Source organism: Gallus gallus, chromosome 11, assembly GCF_016699485.2.
Source record: "Gallus gallus isolate bGalGal1 chromosome 11, bGalGal1.mat.broiler.GRCg7b, whole genome shotgun sequence".
NCBI classification, from domain to species: domain Eukaryota; kingdom Metazoa; phylum Chordata; class Aves; order Galliformes; family Phasianidae; genus Gallus; species Gallus gallus.
Genome location: NC_052542.1, coordinates 12842438 through 12865516, shown reverse-complemented (window position 1 = coordinate 12865516; position 23079 = coordinate 12842438). Strand labels below are relative to the sequence as shown.

The window sequence follows — 23079 nt, the reverse complement described above, 5'->3', positions numbered from 1 at the left end:
CTGGGGAGCCCAGAACTGGACACGGCCTCATCAGGACAGAATAGAGGGGAAGAAGAACCTCCCTGGACCTGCTGGCCAGCCATGCTCTGTTTAAAAAACTCTCCAAGTGAAGAGGGAGGGCTGCCAGCAAACCCTGATTCTGGGCTGCAAATGCAGCACAGTATTCCAGGGGCTATGAATGGGGAAGAAAAATGTTCAAACAGACTCTGAGCCAGGCTGACTCAGACCAGCGCCAAGTAGAGACAAACCAGCTCAGCTGAGCATATCACTACAACAAGTAACTAAATAAATAATGTTTAAAGCTCCTGTATACCCCAGCTATCCCCATGCTCATTCTTTTAGGAGTTTTCCATCTGTAGATGAAAGAAGCTTTCATAGAGACATGTATTTAAATTCTCACTTTGACTCCTACTTTTCATTGCTTTCACTGCATCCCTAATAACAGCAACAATCAGATAAAGCTGCTCATTTGACTTTCAGAGTCAGTGCTCAGTAAGGCTGGAAATATGCAGTTTTTGGATGCAGCTTGCCTTTCAATGCTAGAAAGTGCTTGTCACCATTATTAATTAAGAATGACATTTACTCTCTTCACTGGTTCTAACCATGCACACCATGATCTCTGTAGCATATAAATATTGTAATTTACAGATGGGTGAAGAACAGATTTGCAGTTTTAAGGATTTATGTGGGTTGTGGTTGTTCAGAGAAAATTCTGGCTTTGGGGGGTTTTATTTTGTGGTTGCTTCTTTGTTCTGTGAAAAGAAAATCTGTTTGTTGGCCATTTCTGATATACGGTTACAGAGCTGCATGAGTAAGAAAACTGAGGATCAGTCAACCTGGCACATTCTTCAAGCTCTGGTCAGGTACTCTTATAGCATGACTAAAGAAAGTTTCCTCTGTTACAGGTCTTTGTTTCTGACTGCTGCTGTAACAATTTGGTTACAGAAATCTGTGAGCAGAGATACATATATAAACTATGGTGGAAGGAAAAGATATTTGTACAAGTAAGCCAGCAATATGCTGTCTTGCTAGTTTGCCAAGTGAATTGCAATTTGCCATGCCTTTCAATATGTGTGAATTACGAACAGGCCACAGTGTGCTTGGAATTTTGCTGTCAGTCTGGTAGCTGAAGTCAGAGAATTTAAAACGTGAGGCAAGTAGCTTAAGGGACATTCAGAAGGGAGAGATTTGTAAAACCTGATTGCTAGCACAGATAGCTATATGTGATAAGCCTTGTTTTATGTATCTATTTACGTATTAATTGTAATTCAGCTATGGCATAATTATGGAGGCTCAATAGAGAGATTTATCCAAACATCAGTGGCATCAACAATATGAAGACTTTTGAGGGCTGACACTGCACTCACTTAAAATGCTGCGATGGTCCTGATTGCTTGTTTTTTTGTGACAAGTAACTTTCTTGTTTAAGGACTCTCTCAGCACAGCTTTTCAGAGTCATTTACAGACATTTATTAAATAGAAATGCCAATTTCAGTGAGCATAAAACAACCTAGAATACCACATCTGCTGTTCTGACTACTTCTGCAATTACTATCAAGCACATGCAATACCACAAACACATCTCCTGAAGAGCTAGCTGTGAAAAAGAAGATGAGCATATAATAAAAGGGATGGGTGCCAAAGACAGGTCATCACTCATAAAAGCTATTAAGAATATGTTGTATTTCAGTCAGATAACTAATTTCATTGGCTTCAGTCAGACTTTTAGAATAGGCTCACAGAGAAAAAATACATAAATATTATTTCTCACCCAGTCAATAGTAATCACAAGAGAAATAGGTAAGATTTAAAGAAGAATGAAGGGAAACTGGGAAGACAAAAAATGTAATTTAAGGGAGAGGTGAATAGTACCATCCGTGGGGCAGACAAAGCACATATGACATGAATCAGGCAGAAAAGGCACACTGAGACACCAAACAAGACAAAAAATTGCATTTCTATAACAAGATACAAATCACAAATTATATCATTCCTCTCCAGGATTGGAGGAACCCATTACAACGTAAGTCTATTAGATGCTGATCCTACACCCATTTGCAGGTGCCTATGCCTTTTTACAATTCTGGCTGTTCTGAAGTTAACCCTTAAAAAACTATGGGCCTGTTCTTAGTCAAGTGCCTAAGCTTCTGCACTCCAGTCATTTCAGATATTTCTGTTAGCAACAAATGAAGGTATCTTTTCTTTCCATCAGTACAGGAGGCCAGTATGGTTTATGATAATCAGCATGAGTTCCCTTAATTAGCATTCCAAAATATATATTAAGAATCAATTCCACATGCAAAACCATATACCTAGATGCTCTGAGGAGGGAGAATGTTAGCAGAACTATACTATCCATGAGCTACTGTGTCCTTTTCCCACTCTTTCAGTTTACTCCAAGTACCAGACAGGAGACAGCAGAAGCTGGGACACCAGGCCTTTTGCTTCCTGCTCTCCTACTATCATGTTTCTATAGATGTGCACATTCTGGTTTCTTTCTTGGTTCTCCAGTCAGTACGACATTGTTTCTACACATTAATCTCTCTCAGACACAAATTCACATGCTATCCTTCCATATCTTGTTGTCAGTTCCTGGTTCAACAGTAATCAATATAAATTATAATTTTTTTATGATGTACGAAATCAATGATATGTATAGAAGGTTATCTGTGTGTGAACAGATGGATACCGCTTATATCCAGAGGCAGTATAATTCCAGACTTCCTTATCTGTGTTGTTTTTTTTCTTTTTTAGCAAAGAATGTTTAACTATATATAATGAAATTAAGAAAGGTTCAATAATTAATATAAAAAACTGTTCATGTGCACAGTGGTTTACATTCAAACCCAGTATATTTAAAAAATAATAGAAAATATTAGCATCTTAATAACCAAAATCACAGGAATGTATGAGATTACACACATTACAGTATATTAACTATTATCTGCAGTTTGACAGGAAAATGCTTAACCTCAGAATAAATAGGATGTGCACTCTAAAAGCCCCTAAGGCTTTGTTACTGTTAAGCCAGTGTGCTCCTTGAACACACATACCTGTGTGCATCTGCTGGAATCAGAAGTACAGTGTGCACTCTCACTGAATTTTCCTTTGTTTGGAAATCCGTAAATCTGGGGGGAGAAAGTGAAAGTAATGAAGAGTGACGTTACTACAAAATAACGTAATAAAATTAGCACTACATATACAATTTTTATATATTTTTTTCACTGTTTACTGTACAGTTTCTTTTACCTCTCAGGAATTTTTGTTGCAGGAGTTCAGCAAGCTGGCAACAGAAACAACATAATGAATTATTTTCGGTCAAATGGTTTATGACTTCACACCTATACTGGGAGTTTTAACCTCCATCCATATTTATTTTTGTCCTCTATTTCTTCACTTCAAATGTCCCTTCAGAGCAGGCGGGTTTCATGCTGAGGGAAGATAAAAAATAGAATGCTTACCTCACATGCAATAAATTCATCATATTTATTTATTCCCAATAACTGTGACTTAGAGGGAAAAATTCTCAGATTCTAATGCCTAACAGTTAGTTCTTATTCTCTCTATAGCTCAAAAGATAAAAAGGATCTGGGAAGGGAGGAAGGGAGGGGCAGAGGGTAAGAAAGTGGTTTTTGTTTTGTTCCAGTCCTTATTCAGAGCTACAAACACTGCATTATTCATAATAGAAAGGTTACTATATTGCTGTGGCTCAGAATCATAAGAAAATGTCTAACAGCATAATTATAAAAGGACTGGTACAACAGCGCAGCAGATAATTGGTGCTACTGTTGTTTAAGCAGGAAGTCTAGCAAAAATCCAGTCAGCCACGTTCTTAGTATAGGCAGTCCTCAGTCAGGAACAAGATGGGTTCGGAGCCTGTTTGCTGCTGCATACTGAACTGCTGCAAGATGGACTGCAGCAAAACCTTCTAACAATTGGTAAAGATGCATAAATTACTGTGAAATGCAAGGCAAAAGAAATTGGCATTCAGGCAGGCCAGCCAGCGCAGACAGTCCATTATCTCCTTAACCACATAACTGACTCAGACACAACTGCCTGATCAATCTGGAGGCAGATGCTATAGCTAGAAAAGTATTTTATAAGCTTGGCATCTGGGTGCTGTGATTGCTCAAAGGAGGCTGGGTACAATCCAATGAGGTGAACTGCAGCCTGCTGTGGACTTACAATTACATATGCTTTCTCCATGGGAAAATAAAGTAGGTAAAGGAATAACTTTGAGTAGAAAATGTGACCAGGGCTTTTCAATTAAAAGTAAGTTGTATGGCATGGTAAGCTGTTAGTGTAGCAAGTTTTGCCTGTTGGCCCCTAGCAAAAGCTTTAAATAGCAAGCCTGTGCTGACAGCAGCTTACAGTGGCATTTAGCACTGGGCCCTGATTCAGCCAAGAGCTTCTCAAACATGGGATCTCACAGAAGACCTGCAGCCAATGACAACTCTATACACCTTGCTGCGTCACCGGCTGCAGCTTCACTTCTTTCTCATTATGAATGTTAAGCAATATTATTTAGCTTATTTTAATAACTTTTTCTTATCTTTCTCATGCATAGCTATGTCTCTACATGTTTTCTGAGTTCTCAGCAAGTTACATATATGAAAATACAGGGCAAAGTAAGTCTGTATCTCCAAAGTGATATAAATCCCTTATGGGATCAGTAAGGATTTACACTAGTTGAAGGTCTGACCTTGTTACAAAATATCTACATGGAAAAGCCAGGTACATTTTTCACCTATTTGGAATTACACAGCATATGTAAAAGACTTGTTTATTGCTTTGATGATTTCTGTGGGAGAAAGGAGTTTCTTCTTGAAATATTAATGTGGAAAAATATAAAAGGGCCAAGACAGGCTTGTTCCATGCTGTTGTACGTTAAAACTAAGTGCTGCATAAAATACCAATGTCCAGTAATTTTGTCAGTGTTGGAAATTACATACGCCACTGCCTTCAGCTCCCCTCTCAATCTCAACAGGACTGTGGATTTTGGCGTAATAATACAAAGGTCACCACTGTACACAGTTCAGTATCCCGGTTCCTGAAAACTGTGAGGAATTCTTGGTGCTGAAGAGAATCAGATCCCTCCCATACGTGAACCCCTCTTTATTTCTGATAAACATTGCTGAAATTAACACTTCTAAATTGTGCTGAACACGTTTTTCTGCTTTTAGATGAACGGAGACAAGGTTTTGCTGTCATAAGACATCAGTGGGTCTGCTCGAGATTTAGAGACTACTTTTATCCTGTTACACTAATGTGCTTCAGTGTGGATGTGACCAGAAGAAAACCACCACACATTGAAGCTATTTAAAGAATCTGAGAGTAACTGATGGTCTTCAGTGCCTGCAGTTCAATAAAAGTGTAATGCTGTCAAATCATAAAACAGCTGAGCTGAGCTGTTTAGTTCTCTAAGGGTGCATATCCTTTTTCCTTTCCCTTTGTCAACTGACTGAAGCTACCTACTACTTGTAAGTACTTCTTCAGTGACTAATCTCTGGACTTTGTCTTTTCACTCTTTTTTATTCATTGAGATGTTTTTCCTGAAAGTCAGAGAGCATAAGGAGTTATGCTCTACTCTCATTTGCATCATCACTGTTTGAAGCTTCCTGGAATCCCTATTAGGGATAATAGAGATAATTAGCCTAAAAGTATTAAAAAAAAAAAAAAAAAAAAAAAAAAAAAAAAAAAACACACACAAAAAAACCCTTAAAGCAAGGGAGTAATATTTAACCAATTACAGATAAAAATGTAAGGAAAAAAATACTAATGTAAAGGAAATATGCCAAATTCCCTGCACCTACATGGTGGACCAAGCAGACATTTGAGATGGCTGGGAACCACCTAGAAGAGTGTAGAGACCTGGGAGAGAGATTCATATGAGTAGTTCAGGATAGTTAAATCTGGAAACAAGAGGAAACAAGATACTGTCTGGATAACTGAGGACAGGTACTAAAGATTCTTACATAGCTATATGCTAACCAGAAAGAGGACTGAAGAATAACTACATGTATATTACTAGTTTAACCTTACACAATCAGATCAGAGAGATATTCAAGCTACTTTCAAATGACACAACACAAGCACAGGGACATTTGATTCTTAAAAAGCCTGACATTCAAGGAATTTAAGAAAATTGCTGGAATCAGCTATTAGTCAGGATAACTATTGCGAAGAGGTAAATGATAGTTAAAGGGCGGTTGGTAATGACTCACTCATGTGACATGTTAATCCCAGTAATAAACCTGAAACTAGTGTGATAATTAGTTGTCAGGAAAATAAGAAAGAACATATATAAACTGTAAACGTAGATTTGTGGATACGTGATTTTTCTAAGTGCAATCACATGGACGAAATTATTAGGAAGAATAGCATCAGATAGCCAAGCAGTGTCAGACATCCACAGCAAGAGTTGAAAGAATTGTATAAAACATTTGCACACAGTAGGAAAATATGATGGGAAAAAAGGTCAAGGAAAATTAGTTGTGATTGTATAAAGCAAAGGGCTAAGTTTTACAGCAAGGAATTGAAACCTAGATTACATCTCTATTTGAACTTTAAATCAAAGATGGCTTTTGAGGATTTTAGGGCAGGGGCTGTCATTACCAACACACTTGGGCACCATAATAATACCTTTTTCTTTTACTGAATACAGAAGGCTAAATAAATTAAATCCCAATTCAGATCTAATTCAGAATTTCTCAAGAAAACAGAAATGAGGGATATAATCATCCATGCAGTGGTCTTCAGAACTGGGGCCTGAATGCCATTGCATTTATTTATCAGTGAGTTAATAATGGAGAAGGTTGCTGTACAAGAGTCAATTTATACATACTTCAAGTTTGAAAACCACAAAACTAACTTACCCATTTACTAGCTGGTTTTAATTAAAAACAACACAAGCGTGAACTTCTTTCAAATCCCTATAAAAACACCATCAGATTTAATTGTTTATCTTTTATCAGACATTGTCAGGTTTTGCTAAGCTGGTATAAATGGGTCTAGGAGCATTTACAGACAAATTATAAACACTCAGTTCATGCAGCTAAGTCAGTGCATACTTAAATGCAGATATATGTGTGCATACGTATATACATATATATATATTAATATGTAGTATCTTTATTGAAGGAGACACTTTAAAATGTTAGCTTTGATATACTCCTCTTAACTTTTGAACTGTATTTTGAACTTTTGTTAAAAATGGCCTGAAAAAAGAGAAAAATGATTGTCTGAAATTCATTGTGATCTTCTATTAGCTATCAAATGATTTTGATCTTCAAGCATTTCACATTTCCAAGTTAGAAAAAAACCATGAAAATATTCCTTAGCATTTTCCTTATTGCATTTATGTGCATTTATGTGCAGAACTTATCTCCAAGATTTCAAAGCAAAGATAAGCTCTTCCATGTGAGTTTTATTGTTCCAAGTGTTTCAGATAGAAGCATGTCCACCTTTCAGTATTATATTAAAGAATCTTTCATTTTATTCCAATGTCACTATTTCAGTTACGTTGGATTATGGATGTACTGTCCTTAAAGGAAATGTGCGCCAAGTGCTCTGGTCCTCAGTCTGCTCTTGTGTGGTTAGTAGTGTGGATGACAAGTAATTGCAAGAAGCCCTGGGCTTAGTTTTCAGTCCATAGTGAAGACCAGAATTATGGAAAATCCCAAGCTTTGGTGCTCCAAAAATTAACCTTTCTTCCAATGTCTACATCAAACTTCCAGAAACTGAAGCAGTGATGAGAATTAGTTACTTGTGAAATGGCAGGATTTCTCATGCCTCTGAAATGCTGTATTTCTATTGATAATCACAGACATTTGCCAGCCAGCACATATGCCAGCGATAACAATTCAGTATTAATGAAGTGTCTTTTTTCTTCTGGTAATGAAATTCATTCTTGGCATTAAAACTCTGCCTTACATTGTGAAAGTAAATAGAAGATGAACAGAAATGGCATTTATTCATTAAAATTGCAAAATAGCAATTAAATCTCATCTTCTGTTTCTGAATAATTTGTTCCAAAGTATCTAAATAACAGGTAGTGGGAAACAGTTGTGGGTAAGGCTGATCAGAAGATAACAACTCCATTTTGTGGCAACCTCTGAGATCTTGAAACTTGTTTATATTCAAGCATGTTCGTTTTCACAAAAACAAAACTCTTCAAACATATGCATAGTCAAGAAGTTGCACTACAGAACAAGGAAGGCTCTGCATTTCAGCAGTCAAAATGGGACCCCCCCACAGCATTCAAAGCAGTTACTGTCAGACAGGGAGAGGCTTTTCACCTGCTATTACAAATCAGGACAGATACTGAGTGCTTTACCTCCCTGAGCAACGGATCTGTTGCAAGCCCAAACTATTGCTCAATAGAAATTTTAAGGAAACTAGGAAACATTTTGACCACTCAGAAATCAACACGTGCTCCGGGATCTGTGGGCTGATAAAGCAGAATAGCTTCCTAACAGTCTTCATCCATCTAATATTCTGCGTTACTCTAACACTTCAGCTAAAAGTGCTTGTCAATAAGAGTTAAGTATCATCAACCCTGTAACACAATATATAATGCAAGTGTGAAAAAGTAAAGGTATTTTTTGAGATGACTCAGCTCCCACAAAGCCATGCCAGCACAGAGCGTGTGTTTCATTAGCAACATCTGTTCTTTTCGACATTCTCTTTCCCATACCTCCTTTCACTTTTCTCAAGACATAGATCTGGCAGAGCCACTTTGATCTGCATTTTAAACCTTCCCTGTGCTAACGAATGTATTTTTTTAATGGCTGATCAGATGCTAAAAGGAACATACTGGGGGACAAAAACAAATTGGTTCCTATAAGCAACCTCCTGGTTAACCTGCAGTAACTTTGTCTGAGCTGGATGAATTAAAAAGCCCAAGGTGATATTCCTCTATCTTTTCCCCCACTGTTTGCTGTCATTCCAGATGTTCCATCCTCTTCAGAAAAGGTAAATGTCACCCTAAAGTAAGTCAGAATTTATCTCCTTTTCTGGGAAAGACAAACACACCTGAAGAATGTGGGGAGCTCACAATGTGGCAAGGGTTATTTATCTCATTACTCATGTATCAATCATACCACAGGTGACAGCAAAGGCACAAAGGACAGATCCCAGCTGAGGAGTAAGTGGGATGCTCATAGAATTAAATATATTACCTCCTAATAAAAAGCCAGCTTTCATTGAAGTTGCATGGGCAAGAATATTAAACAACAAACAAACAGCAGAACTGTATCATATTAATGCTGCCAAGTAATACATGATAAATTACACTAGTCATGCGGTAGGACTTGATCCTCACAACCTTCCTGTCTTGGTATTCTACCTAAATAATGACCCCAGGATTGGCTTAATAGTTTATTTTCGAAAAAGTAATTAAATTAAATATTCTAGGAACAGTACCACAGCAATACAGTGTGGATTTATATCTAAATTTTGCTTAGGTTTTCAGTGAAATTGCATCAGACTTACTGTGTGTGTGGCGGTATAAATCTACAGACGTAAATGATGGATAAGAAGTGTGGAAACTCACTGCTTCACCAATTTTCATTAGATCAATCAAAATAATGCATTACAGCATCAGCCTTTTGAAATCAGAGATCTGAAAATTTCCATTTTGCTTTTTAAATAGGAAATCTGTTAAGATCCACTGTTCCTCAGATCATGCTTTGATTTTGATGACTTCTTTTGTTTCTTTCTTTTTCTGGTTTTACTGACAAATTCCCAGGCAGTGACAGACCAATGACTGCTTGCTGAAATGTCCATGTTTTCAGTGTCCAAGTGTACAGAAACAAACACACTGCAGATGTGTACTGAAAGCATATGGCAGGGAATTAGCAGTTTCAATGAAGAGCACTGCAACATCCGACACTCCTGAGAAAGTCATTATAATGCTTAAATGGAGGCCAAGGGCACTGTTTTTCTAAAGACACGGATGGATGCTGAACACAGACTTCACAAGATAAGCCTGTGAGATGCTACCTAAATGTCCTGTGTCATTAGCCCTTGGGGGTGTTAAATGTTGGCATGGCAAGAAGAGCAAACTTTGCCTTTCCTGGTACCAGTGAAGTCCCTGCGGAAGCACTTTGTATTTTTGGAATTGCTAGTTAGTAAATAAGGGGCCAATGGTTTCCACAAAAAAAAGCAAAGCAGTATAGTTCTGGGATTTATTGACCAATAAAACTCGTTGTTATTGTGAACTGCAAATGGCTTCCTCCGTGCAGCTCTTTACATCAGTTTTTTTAACAGCTCCTATAGGGAAAAAATCCTTTTTCATTACATTATTAGTGTACCTGGGCCCAGATAAATGGACAGAGAAATGTGGTACAATCAAGGAGCATTTAAAACAATAAGCCCCAGAGAGCAAAAGAAAGAGTGCACGAGGAAGTGCAAACAAACGAGACAGTAAACAGTGTGATCAGAATAGAAAATTTGGCACTTGTTACAGAAACAAATCTCAAAAGCTTTCTCAGCCTTATATTTGGCTGCTAGTGAATAAGATAAACAGGCTGGTGGGAGGTGAGCTGAGGGAATACAATGTGAATCAAAGCAGGCAGCATTATTGCTTTGCAAAGCAATGGTTAGGCTTCACATGGAGTAGTATATCTAGCATTTGTCACTCGTTCTTAGATAAGATATAATTTCTCTTGAAGGAATGTAGAACCGAGTAACTTAAATGATGCCAAACTTCAAAGATTTAAAACGTGAAGGAGCAGTGAAAAAAGTTATGCATACCCCGCCTGATAAAAATAAAGATGACAAATTCTCTTCAGATTGGAAGAGATTTAGGAATTAGAATTACGGCTCTCAGTCATTTTTCCTACCTTGCTTTTCTCCCTGCTCTTATTATCACATTAAATAATGCCATTCTCAGTACAGCGGCAAAAGTTCTGGAGAGCTGATCTTGTTTAGCAGGAAGTATGCAAAACAGCCATCACACATTCACAGGCAGTTTTCATGTGTGAAATATTCTTACCCCAAATTAGGACTGAAAGGCAAAACTGGGTTCCCCAAAAGCCTTAACTGTGTGTGATGTGAAAAAACAGAAACATTTTTTTCAGTTGGATTGGTTTGTTTTTTAAATATTTCACCAATATATTATTTATATTTTGAAATAAAATACATTTTGTTTTCACTTAGAAAATATTGACACAGCAGCAGCTTGAAACAATTTATTTCAGCACTCTTACTGATGCAAGAAGTTGACAAAAAGCTGTGAACATTTTCCAAGGAAGGAAAAAAATCTCAGTAGATATATTTCAGAGCCATCGTATGCAGCCTGACACAGTTTGATCCAAAGGCTGCTGAAGTTAATGACATGACTTTTGTTGTTTTCGGGAGGCTTCGGGTCAATCCATTTAATGGCCATAAAAGGGACCGAAAGTCCTAATGTACCCCACACTGAAATCTGACTACTAGCAAAAAGGTAGAGACGTTTTGTAACTCAGAACATAACTGCTGGCAAAGTGAATGAGCAGGTTTCCGAAATTAAAGCCTGGATGGTAGGAGTTCAGCAATTGCTTCTGAGCTGCATGTTCCAATCTAACAAAACCCATATGAGAAGAAAGTCATTGCAATTCTGCTGATGTACAGGGGCAGAGGGTCGCAGCCTCCAGGCAGATTATTACTGGGCTGCTGAATGGTACCCAAGCACAAAAAGGCAGGGGGCTGCAGGAGTGAGCTAAATGATGAGGGTTACAATTAGAATATATGTGAATGAGAAGATCTAGAAATCTTGACTAATTAAGCACTTAGCATCTCTCAAGTGCCACTTTTAAATTATGGCATGAAAGTGCTTTGAGCTAGTAACTTATTAACCCATTCTTGCTGTGATGAGCCCTTCTGAAGAAATTCCCCTTACACCACGACTTGCCATGCCAGCATTACTAACAGTAGCTTTTCCTTGGTGAAAAACACAAAGACATTTACAAAGCCAGGAAAGAAAGAAAATTATTCTCCCTCCCTTCCCAACATGGCAAAGCTGCCCCTCTGAAGCCTGCAGACAACCATAAAACAAGGAGCTCTGTCCCAGTGCATCTGCCTTTGTGCAAAGTTCATTTGCCCAAGAAGGCAATGTGACTTTTCCTACCTTAAACCATGTGGAACACTCAGAATAATTAGCAGCTAAACATCTGTTTTCATATCCCTGTATGTCCTGAGAAGAAATATGCTGAATATGCTCAGCAAGTACGGAACTCCTCAGTATAAGCACCTGACAATTCACTGGTAAAAATTCACTATCTGTTGAGAACTGATTGGCTCCTAATTCTGCTGTAACTCCAACACTTAGGCCAGGTTCACCTATCAATGGAGCTTAGATCAAGTTTCAGCTTTGCATGGAAACCAAATAAAAATCAGGGAAAAATACTCTGTTGATTCTGAGGGCTTTGTCGTTTGTAAATCCATGTATTAGACTGTCTGCTTGCAGAAAACAGCATAGCTTCACTGAGCCTGGTGAAATGATACTGATTTACACCACATGAAAGCCCAGTCTGGAATGGATAAGCTTACATGAACTAAAACAAAAGGGTTTTATAATTCAGAGTTTGCAAAACAAACAGAAGACCTCCAGCACTGCACAAAGAACTTGAATTATCACATGCAAAGTAAGTATAATTGGCTGCACAGTGAATGAAGCCTGTAATTTTGGCTTGCTGAATCACAAAGGCTTAAAGACCTGTGAAAGGAGTCAATCCTAATAATTCCTAAAATAGGTCCAACTCATTTTATATTTAGAGTAATACTGCACTGGGAGAAAGAAAAGCACAAACTGGCCATGGCTCATTCATTACTCGTATTCATAGAATTACTGAAGCATGAAAAAGGGGAAAAAACACTCAGCCATCAACAGGCCAATGGGGAATTATTATCATCCTCCTAGAGGCCAATACCAGTATTTAAGGAACAATGAGGGCTTTTTAAAATTGAAAACCGCATTTCCAGTGAGCAGACGTTTTCAGGACAATGAATAAAGCTGCTAGAAGATGTTAGGAGACTGTACAAGCTATGCTACAAAGAAAAAAATAAATAAAAAAGAAAGATGATAGCCAAATTAGCATATTTGAAAGCCAGTTACATCTAACTGGAGCATATACACATGGCCAGAAAAAGGCACAAAGATGTTTCATGTTTCATTCTTTCTTTTCCCTGTTTCTTCTGAACCTAACTGATTTAAGAATGGTTTACTTCCAATCTCATTTGATGTGCCATTTTCCAAGAGAGAGAAAAAGCTCTGTCTGGTTACAGAAAGCAAGAACCCAGCCATGCCATCTGCCTTGGGAGAAGTTTGCGGCTCACCTTTCCCTCCATGCACAGTTAAGAGTGCTTCTGCCTCTCCCAGTGCCCCACTGGCTGCTGTTGCTCCACACTGTCTCTGATACAAATGCCACTTCTGATAACACAGTATGGCTTAAACTGAGGATTTCAGAATATATGATGGAAATTGACTCTACTCACTTTTTAGTTTTCATGTTATCAAAATTCATGCACAAAACTGTTTTGTGTTAGACCCGCAGCCACAGACTACATGGGATGATTTTCATGCATGCACTTGCATGGGGAAACGCTTGTATTATGAAAATTAAAGCCCCAGGTGGCAGATTCTCAACAGCCTGTGCAATGCGTGGAATGCATAAAAAATACATGTAATAGGAACTGTGTATCTTGGAGTGATATGCCAAATATGTAGGCCTTTTGAAAATCTGGTTTCATGCGTCAAAATTCAATCTCTTTTAATCTATCTTTAAAAAAATTGTTGGATTACTAAAATTAGACTTAGAAGCTTCTGATTTCTGGCTGAAGAAGCAGCACTATTCCACCAGCAATTGAGTCAATTCTCATTAAGAGTCATGACTGTTTGCATAAACAGAAATGACAGTTTATAGGTAAATCCTACCCAGTGTGGAGTCCATTCATTTTAAATGTTATGCTCAAAAGGCCACAGCAGCATAATAATGTGAAGGCAGGCATGAAGACTCCAATAAAACTGCACCCACTGGGTCAGTGCCACTGCATAGCATGCTCTGGATATTTACAGAATGATTATACACTAGGTGGTCAATCAAAGCTCAGTCTGTCATAAATATTAGACCTAAAGGCCACAACTGTGGATTTAACAGAACTGTTTCTTGTCTCCGCTCTCATAGGGTATAATACTTACGTACCTTTATAAAGAATTTGCTCTCATTCATTCAAGGCTTTCTTAAAGCGACTCTTCTCTACACTGCATCTATTATGTTAGTTTAATAAGGGTACTCCCCTGATGCTCGTACCTCCTGGCAGAACTGTGCTGTCATTTTTTTTCATCTCTCCTGTGGTCATGCAGACAATGAAACTAGGAGCTCTGCTGCTTACATTTTTCAACTTACGCTGTCTTATCAGTTGATGGCAGATGGTTTGGGGGAATCTCAGAGAGAAAAGAGCCACCTGTAATGTCACCTCTGTATCTTGAACTTTAGTCTTTCCCACTGCATGGTATTTGTCAGCAAAACATGGACACCAGAGCAACAGAGCAGCCTGTCTGAACTGCGAGAGCAGCCTTTCTCACCAAGAGACAAACCACAAATAACTCTGTGCTGTGTATCAGATGGAAAAATACCCCAACAACTCAGAGACACTCCATTAGACTGGTTTTGCAAATGTCACGTTTTAAATGCTTTGGGGCATACACAAAGCAGTAACAGACTTTCAATATAAAATAATGGCTTTACAGAAAGCAGTCATAAAAAAAAAACTTTTTAAAGGAAGGGTAGAAAAGTCTGAGGACACGTCCAGGTGTGTTTGTGGTTGGTGGGTCTTGTTTGTTCCATTGGTTGGTTTTGGTTCATTGTTTTCCTGACACACAGTAACATCTTAAGCAGAAAAAGTATTAAGCGTTAACAGCAAGGAACTGCATCAAACGATGCATCTCATCTGTTCTACAAAAACTTGAGGTCAGTTACAATATTCCAATTCCATACTAATGGTTGAAGATAGTTCAATAATGCTGAAGGTGTCACAAACCTTCGTGGGTGGTCTGCATTATTCTTAGAGCACACGTAGGTCACACCTAAAGCAAGCAAAGTCACACTTCAGTGTGTTGGAGTTCAGCTGAATTTCACTGGCATGTCAGCAGAAAACCTGAGAGAGACACCAGGCTGCAAATTATAGCCTTTATGCTATTTGTAATGGAACAAAGAATTATTTTCAACCAGATTTAGCCAATTGTCAAGCTTTAGGAAGAGGCCTGGGGAAGATTTTTTTACATGACCAGGAGGAGATTATTATTGCAAGTCAAATTTTTCATGAGATTGTGAAACAATGCATCATCAATATTTAATATGAATAAAAATATTGCTGTTTTATACTAAAATTCACATACAAATTAGCGCTAAAGGAGACTATTCTGCCTCCTGAAGGATTTTTAAAATGCAGTATCAGAGTACTAGTCTCTTCTGCTGAGAGCTTTAGAATTGGAAGTAAATATTTATTGCAGAATACTAATCATCTGTTTACACATGGAAAATGTTTCAAAGGACTGTCAGATACTTCTCTTTCCAGAGAAGGCAGCATTTTCTCTCCATACATAAAGATGCAAAAGGTATTGCCAAAATTAGGTGTGCACTGCTACAACTGAAGGCTGAGGATATTACTGTTAAAAATGGGACAATTCTTACATTCCTGCCATACAAATACCACTCACAGAAGTGAAAGCATGCCCATTTACCGGGTCTTAAATCTTCTCCAGGCCACCAGAGGCACTGGCAGCAGCACTGGAGGCAGCACGAGCTTACAGCCATCACACTGCTGAGCAGGACACTGACACCTGCATAAAGAAGAATGCTGAAGCCAGAGATGATATGAGATGAATTTGTTCATCTCCTGTGATGTGTTGGGGATCTTCCAGATACAGAAAGTTCACTGTCTGTCAAAACCGCAAGGGGTCAACTATCCTGGGCCAGAGATGGGCAAAAAGGATGGCATTCAGAATTTCTTATCTGACAGGAGCAGTGTAAGATGTTCTCTCCTTTTTCCTGTTTTTCCCTTATGTCATGAGATAGTGAGAAGATAAAATAAGTCTGCAACAAATGTGATTTTAGTGTTTGTGGTGTAGCCAAGACAACATGGTACGGAGTCCTACTTCAGTTGTCAAAGACTGTATAGGATGCTGCCACTGCTATTACATCGTTTGTCAGCAGCAAGGAAGTTTTTAATCCAGATATCCCCCGACATCACCTGAAAGCATGGATTCCAGATTTTTGAAAGAAATGGAAAGATCCTATCATAGCCATTTTCTTAGGGAATCCAACCTACAAAGTTCCCAAATTCCTAAGTTTTATTATAAAATTATGCACATTATCATTTATATCCCATTGAAATAAAGCATATGCAAAAACTACCCTTTCTCTATTTTCATGTTACATACTGTATCCTCTTTCAATCGTCCCCCAAATTAAAAGTAGTCCCAAAATTAAAAGAATAGTTCATCTTGCCCTACTGATATTCTTCAGCTATTGATTCACTCCAGAAGTAAAAATTTTACCAGAAAATGCTACTCACTTACCTGGCTGACACTCAAGATGAAACATAGAACACAGAAAAAGATTTTGTCAACGTATTTATGAACATATACATCAGCAGAGGATATCAGTAATGCTTTACAATGAATTCCCATAGTGCCAGTTATAGCTTTATTTGTCAACTTTTAATGAGTTATTCTTACAGCTTGGAGCAGCTGCCGCACAAGGAGGTGCAAGGCTGGGGTTGCTTAGCCTGGAGAAGAGAGAGTTCAGGGGCATCTCACCAATGCGTATAAATAAATGATAGGAGAGAGTAAGGAAGGTGGAACCAGACTTTTCCCAGTGGTTGCAAGTGACAGGACAAGGCAATAAGCCAAAACTGAAACACGGGAAATGCCATTTAAACTTCCATGTAAGGATGGTTCAACACTGGAACGGGTTACCCAGAGATGCTGCAGTGTTGTGGAGCCGGTCAGAATGACTGGCTGCAGCCTGTTGCTGCTCATTAACCCTGTTTTGGGAAGGGAGAGATGAGCAAGCAATCTCCAGAGCTCCCTTTCAAATTCAATGACTTTGTGATTTTGTAATTATGAGAAAAAGAGACTCCTATACTTTCCTGTAGTTTCTGGAAAACAAAATATTAATTCTTCTCTATATGCTCATAACATTTGTATACTTTTCAAATCAGAATAAAAATACATCCTTGTTCCGATGAAAATACTAATGAAAGCAATATGTCCCATACAACAATTTGTTTATTAGCTTCCAATATGAAACCTTTCGATTGGAAGTAGTTCAGCCTGTTCCTAAAGCCTGATTAAGGTCACTCATTTTCAAACTGGTATTCCTAGCATATCACGGATGTCTCTGAATAAATCTAACATTTTTGACCTTAACACAGTTGTCACTAATATACAAGCATGTAGCATGTACACCAAAAGGCCCAATCTGAAGCATAGGAAGATTGCTGCACAGAGCAGTGGTCTTTAAAGCCTCTCCACATTTTGTGAGCATTTCTCTTTTTACTGCTGCTTTGTGGGTTCCTTTTTTTATTTTGTTTCTTCTTCTTGTGCTTTGTTTTTTACATATGAGACATACTTCCTCTTACTAAAAACAAAATAAACAATGGAAGAGAGGAGAAATTGCTAGCAGAAGCAAAATAAAATGGGTAGCAAAGCACATAGCATAGGTCTCCTAGGTAAGTATGATTTCTTAACTGAATCTTTTTTTCTCTGCAGCTTCCATCACCGAGGGAAAGAACTCTGAGCTGGTTTTACAACAGCAGAACATTGTCTGGCTGAAGCATTATGACAGAAAGGTTTGTTGCAAGCTGCCAAATTAGGGACCACAATAATTACCTGTACCAAAGACTCTGAAGAATAGCTTCTGGGTAATGGAATTTGATAATACATGCTGTTCCTTTCATGCTGTGTGATACGGTATTGTCCTAGAACTGCTGGAACAATGGGAACAACTCCATGAAGCTTTCCTTCCATGTGCAGATCAGCCATGCCAGCATGCAGAGCAGTGCTCATTCAGTGCATGCTTTCCTTTCCTTTTCTCTTATAGAATTTCTTACTTCAAATTGCCTGCAGTAAAGCTTGGTTTTATCCATCTTTCTCAATAATCATAGACCACTGCATGTAATAATCCTTTTATATTTTCTTTAATTAGGTTGTAAAATGTGACCAGTTCCTTTCTGAAATGTATATTTATCCAATTAAGAAATATATAACTACTAGCATTTATCATTAATTATTTCATAGATACAAGGTAGGCATTTGCATTTTATTACTTGCCATCAGTAAGTTGAGAAAACATAGAGTCAAGTTCAGAGTTCAGCTCTCTGCAATTACTGAAGTTTCACCTAGCCTAAAATTTGGCTTGCTCATGCTAGGCACCCACAATTAAATAAATGTATTCTGGCCATGTTAAATAGTACTAGGTGAGGATGTGACAAATTCTTCAGTACATCTTTACACTGCCACATTGTTACAGAAAAATTCCCAAATGCATTATTCGTTATGCCACTGTGACACTGATGATCACATACAATAATGGTCATTTCCCATTTCAACCTGAAGTGTGATCTCTCACTTCTGGGATCACAGTTAGAACAAAGCTATACATTTGCTTTTTCCATTCACAGTATCAACAAGGGGTATTTTTACAGTAGCAAGTGCCCTGGGGTAAACATGGTTACACTGAGGAAGAACACAGCTTCTTTCCCTAAGGAAAGTAGCACCAGCAATTCTGACAAAAGCACTCATTTACTTTATAAGTTGCACTCATACCAGGAGGATTTTCAAATAGAGTAGCCTTTCTCCTTGGTTAATGTCTGAGTGACTGGGACTCAGTGAATTCACTCTTCTGGTGTAATGTGGGGAAAAAAATGTTTTTGCCTAACAACAAGATGTTATGAATCCCAAGAGGTCAAAAGAGGTGCCATGGAACTCTGATACAAGATAAATTCCTGCTTGCAGAATAGAAGACCTGCATTTTCAGATAACATCAGGAGATGTACTGGTAACAAACCAGTCCTGAGGTATGAATGATAGCCAGAGGGGAAGGTTAACTACGAGGTTATGCCAGCGTACCATAATAAGTAAAAACTAAGCAGGTATAGGAGGAGAAGAAAGAGGGGCTAACCAAGCAGTGAACAGAGGTGGAACAACAGCTAAGGGAATTAGAAGAGTTGGATAGGCTGTAAACCCCGGAATATTCAACTAGTGAGATAACAGGGGAGGGAACTGGTGCTGGAAGTAGGAAATATGAGCTGTTGCATCTCTCCGAACCTGTGCACCTGGTTCTTAAGGTAGCCCACTCCTGCAAAAGTGTGAAATTAATTGCAATTCATAGAGAATTCTGCCTGAGCCTGGACTACTGAACATGAGCATTTCGCACATTTAGTCATCACAAATCACAGGGAACATGATAAAACTGCTCTATTGCTTCCCTCCTCCCAAGAGGGGGAGTGCCCTGCCACTAGAACAGCAAACCTTTGCTACAAGGCCTGGGTAAAAGGACTCAGTAGACCCAAAGCAAGACCTTTCCTAGACACAACAGTTCAATTTATTTAATTACATCATAAGAATTATCAATAAAAGCTTTTATGCTATGGTATACTCTGATAAGTAACATGCTCAGCCTACTGGTCTAAGGCACCTTCACAGTGGTATAACTGAAAATATACTAAATAGAAATTTATGCAATTACTTTGTGTAAGTAGATCACCAACTTAAGTTCTTAAGGCAGAAGTTTACCAGCTAAATAAAATAAATTAAAATAAAATAAAAAATAAATCATCTCCTGTAGGGGACTGTGCAGATAGACAAAAAATAGTTTTTGATTTCTTGGAGTGAGAGGCCAGTAGACCAGTTACCCCAGCACATGGAAGCTAACCTTGTTTTTACTTCCTGAACAACAGAGTACCACTGGCAGTGCACTCTCTTGCTTGGAAAACAGACACATTCCAAAAAAAGCACAAGAATATTCACATCTTGGTCCTTGGAAAGTAGCAAAACAATTCAGCAGCACACTGCTTAGGCTCTAATACTAAGCAGTGTCAGTCAGGGCTGTCTTAAACTCAGCTTCTTAATAAATATAGACAAGGAGAGAAAAAGAGGTTTGGCAAGGTAAACTAAATCTGCTGTAGCTTGCAAGATAACTTAATAGAAGACAGAATATGTAATGTTGTCTTACTGTAATTTAGTGAAACAGGCTGTGCAGCTTGCCGAGGAGCTCAGTCAAGAGCCAGAGACGATAATAAAACTGTAACACAGTCAGTAGAAATCTTTTGTCTCTTTTCAAATTGCTCATTAAAAATACTTCACTTTAAGAACATGGTTAATCAATCTCTCTCAGAAAAAAAACCACAGCCAAATCCACAGGGCAAGCAGACTGTCACCAAACATGAAGTTGTATATGCAGGTCTGAACCCAGTCATCCTGCTGAGGCACAAAATCATGAGACTTCGTGCTTAGATTCAGGGAAATCAGAAGTGGGACCCAATACTACCCCTTTCTCTCTAACTATGACATTTACTGTATCATAAAACAGGACGAAAATTAATAGAAACAGTGTTTGATATTATGTCTGTTTACCACCAACATTAATCACAGACAACAGCCTGAAGACAAGACACTTAGTTGATGTAAGCATACTCATTTATGCTGGATAAGAATGTACTTGTCAGATATTTGCTCTTTCTGTGATATTAACAGTGCTCTTGTAAGACTGTATTTGACAACATGTTCCTAGAGTCCATAGCATGATAAAATTCTTGGATAACTCCTCAACTGGTAGAACCACCTTCAGTCTTGCCATTTTACACCAATTGAGGAACAAATTTTTACCCTAGGCAATGAAAAGTGTGTTCTGCATTGTGTCATCTACACTTCAGATGCAAACAGGGATCTATAGTCATTAATGATTAGCAGTTAATCCTTCCTGTACACACCAGTAGAAATGATGGCAGGTAAACTAAAGAATGAAGCTCTACACCATCACCTGGACAACTGTGGTGGGATCTCACATTATCAGACAGTTTCAGTAAACTTCTGACTTTAGTGGGTACTTAGGAATGCTCAAATTAGTAACAATTCCTTGAATCACCATAGGATCCCACTGCACTAGTAAACAATATTCATGGACTATTCAGCATCATGATGCTTTCAATAAATTATTGGACACTTTGTTTTTATTAATTGCATCACTGCAATTTGGCATCAGATGTAATGTTTAACAACATGGATTCAATTAAAAAAAAAAAAAGTATCCAATCTGGATACCAAATGAATAAATTAGAATAATGCAGTGCTAAGAAAATGCGTCACAATGACAATGCAGGAAACATACAGAAATGCTTTGAGGAGGGAAATGAATCTTAAAATGCTACTAAACTAGTTATAGAGAATGAAGGATTTGGTTAGAGATGAGAAAAAAAAACAAATGAATAAAAAAACCCATGAAAAAATATCCCAAATAAGAAAATACAAATAGTCTCCTAAGACTTTGGAAAATGTGGTTTCAGCAATTAACGATGATAAATGCTGAATGGAAGGGTAAAAGGCAGGCACTTACTGTGCTGCCTTATGACAACATCACTACTTGTAATTTACTTTTGAAAGGAAACTACATCAATATTTTCCAGCCACTTTCTACATAGGCTCCCATTTCTTGCTTGCAACTTAGATTAAGTTTTAGTCTCTTTGCAAAACTTGTAATTCACAATTCTGGGTTCATTTCTTACTGAAAGAAACAAAAAAACACACACCTCCTTCTGAGGGCATATCTGGGGAAAAGAAATACTGCCATGACTGTACTTCCATATACCTTTGCCTTTACAATGAATCTTCAAAACAAAATACATGTCTCAGGAGAACAAAGAGGCTTGATTTCTTCTCCCTGAACAGTAAGGAAGTTACTGTCTTCTGAGAGCCAGTGTCAGCTTTAGGTGCTGTGTTTGATGTGTAGATTTCTACTTTGACTCCTACAATGTGAAATAAGAAGATGTAAACTAAAAAAACAAAACAAAAAAAAATTTAAAAAAAAAAAGCAGGAATAGCAACAGCCACCTACATCTGAAAGATATCTAAAATACAGAAGATAGCCTTCTGGCCTTCTTGATGGTGCATAATGTTCCAATATGGGAGAGTGTCTTATAGCCTTAGCAATTTTGTGAATTAGACATTAATTTCTGCGTGTGTATTTGGAAACTCCAATTAATTAAGCATAACATATGCACACTTAGCATGCTGTGCTTCCTGAAGATGGAAGCCACGAAGCAGCCAGAACACAAAAACACTCATAAAAACATTACTATGCTGTTCATTGGCCAAGGTACTGGAAAGCATTGGTATTCTTTTATCTATTTTAGTAAATCCAAATACTCCATATTACTGACTAGCTTAATATCCTTTGATTTCCTGGCTGCATTGTGTTCCAAGTTCAAAAGCACTATTTTAGACTCTGGTAGTTAGCATTTCGTAGGTATGTTACTTTATCACTCTCTTCTCTCCACATCTCCCTAACTCAACCATTTACCAATGTTCTTAAATGCATAACTGAGTCTCAGGACCTGCAGCTCAGAGGTAGATGTTCAAGGACTGAGAGCAAGGGTTAGACAGAGTGCACAAGGGAAGCACCTCCAATGTGCAGCATGCCTGAAATGCATTCCCAGCCACCAACCCTTTTTCTCCTGATACAGAATTAAATCGCCTGAATTTTTCTATGAATTGTAGTCCTAATTTGTACATGATATGGCCCATGCATCACAGTGAAGTTTCCCATTTTAGTCAGATCACACCTAAAGCTCAGGCTTTAAGGTGCACAGGCTGCGGGTGCTCATCTTTCACCAAACTCACACTACCTCCAGGTGGCTTAGGTTGATAGTGTTCACAACACCAATAAAATCAAAAGTAGGGATGATAAAGGCCTCAATAGATTTGGAACTTGGACTAGTCAGCACTGAATGGAGCCTTTCAAAACTCAGTAATTATCATATTTTGATTCTACACAGCTACCTCAACAGCTATCAGAGATGTGTTAAAAAAAAAGAAAG

At 38.1% G+C, this 23079-nt stretch overlaps 1 protein-coding gene and 1 long non-coding RNA gene across 54 annotated transcripts in view; one reads left to right on the top strand and one right to left on the bottom strand.

Moving 5' to 3' along the window:
- LOC107056831 overlaps positions 1–23079 on the bottom strand; it is a 274267-nt gene that overhangs the window by 47299 nt on the left and 203889 nt on the right. For all 5 annotated transcript variants that reach the window (XR_005862943.2, XR_005862941.2, XR_005862944.2 and 2 more), the window contains exons 5-6: positions 3250–3431; positions 3054–3128 (exon numbers count right to left, since the gene is read on the bottom strand). This is a non-coding gene — a long non-coding RNA (uncharacterized LOC107056831). The remainder of the gene's footprint in view (positions 1–3053; positions 3129–3249; positions 3432–23079) is intronic.
- Positions 1–23079, top strand: part of LOC107054313 — a 209996-nt gene that overhangs the window by 151214 nt on the left and 35703 nt on the right. For 48 of the 49 annotated variants that reach the window (XR_006931166.1, XR_006931168.1, XR_006931167.1 and 45 more), the window contains one exon: positions 17756–17835. Coding sequence is in view for 4 of the 49 variants with exons in the window: in XM_046899559.1 (XP_046755515.1) it covers positions 17756–17835 (80 nt within the window). In the remaining 45 variants the exon portion in view is untranslated. Of the gene's footprint in view, positions 1–12408; positions 16010–17755; positions 17836–23079 lie in introns of those variants that run through there. The other variant, XR_006931188.1, reaches the window with a different exon arrangement.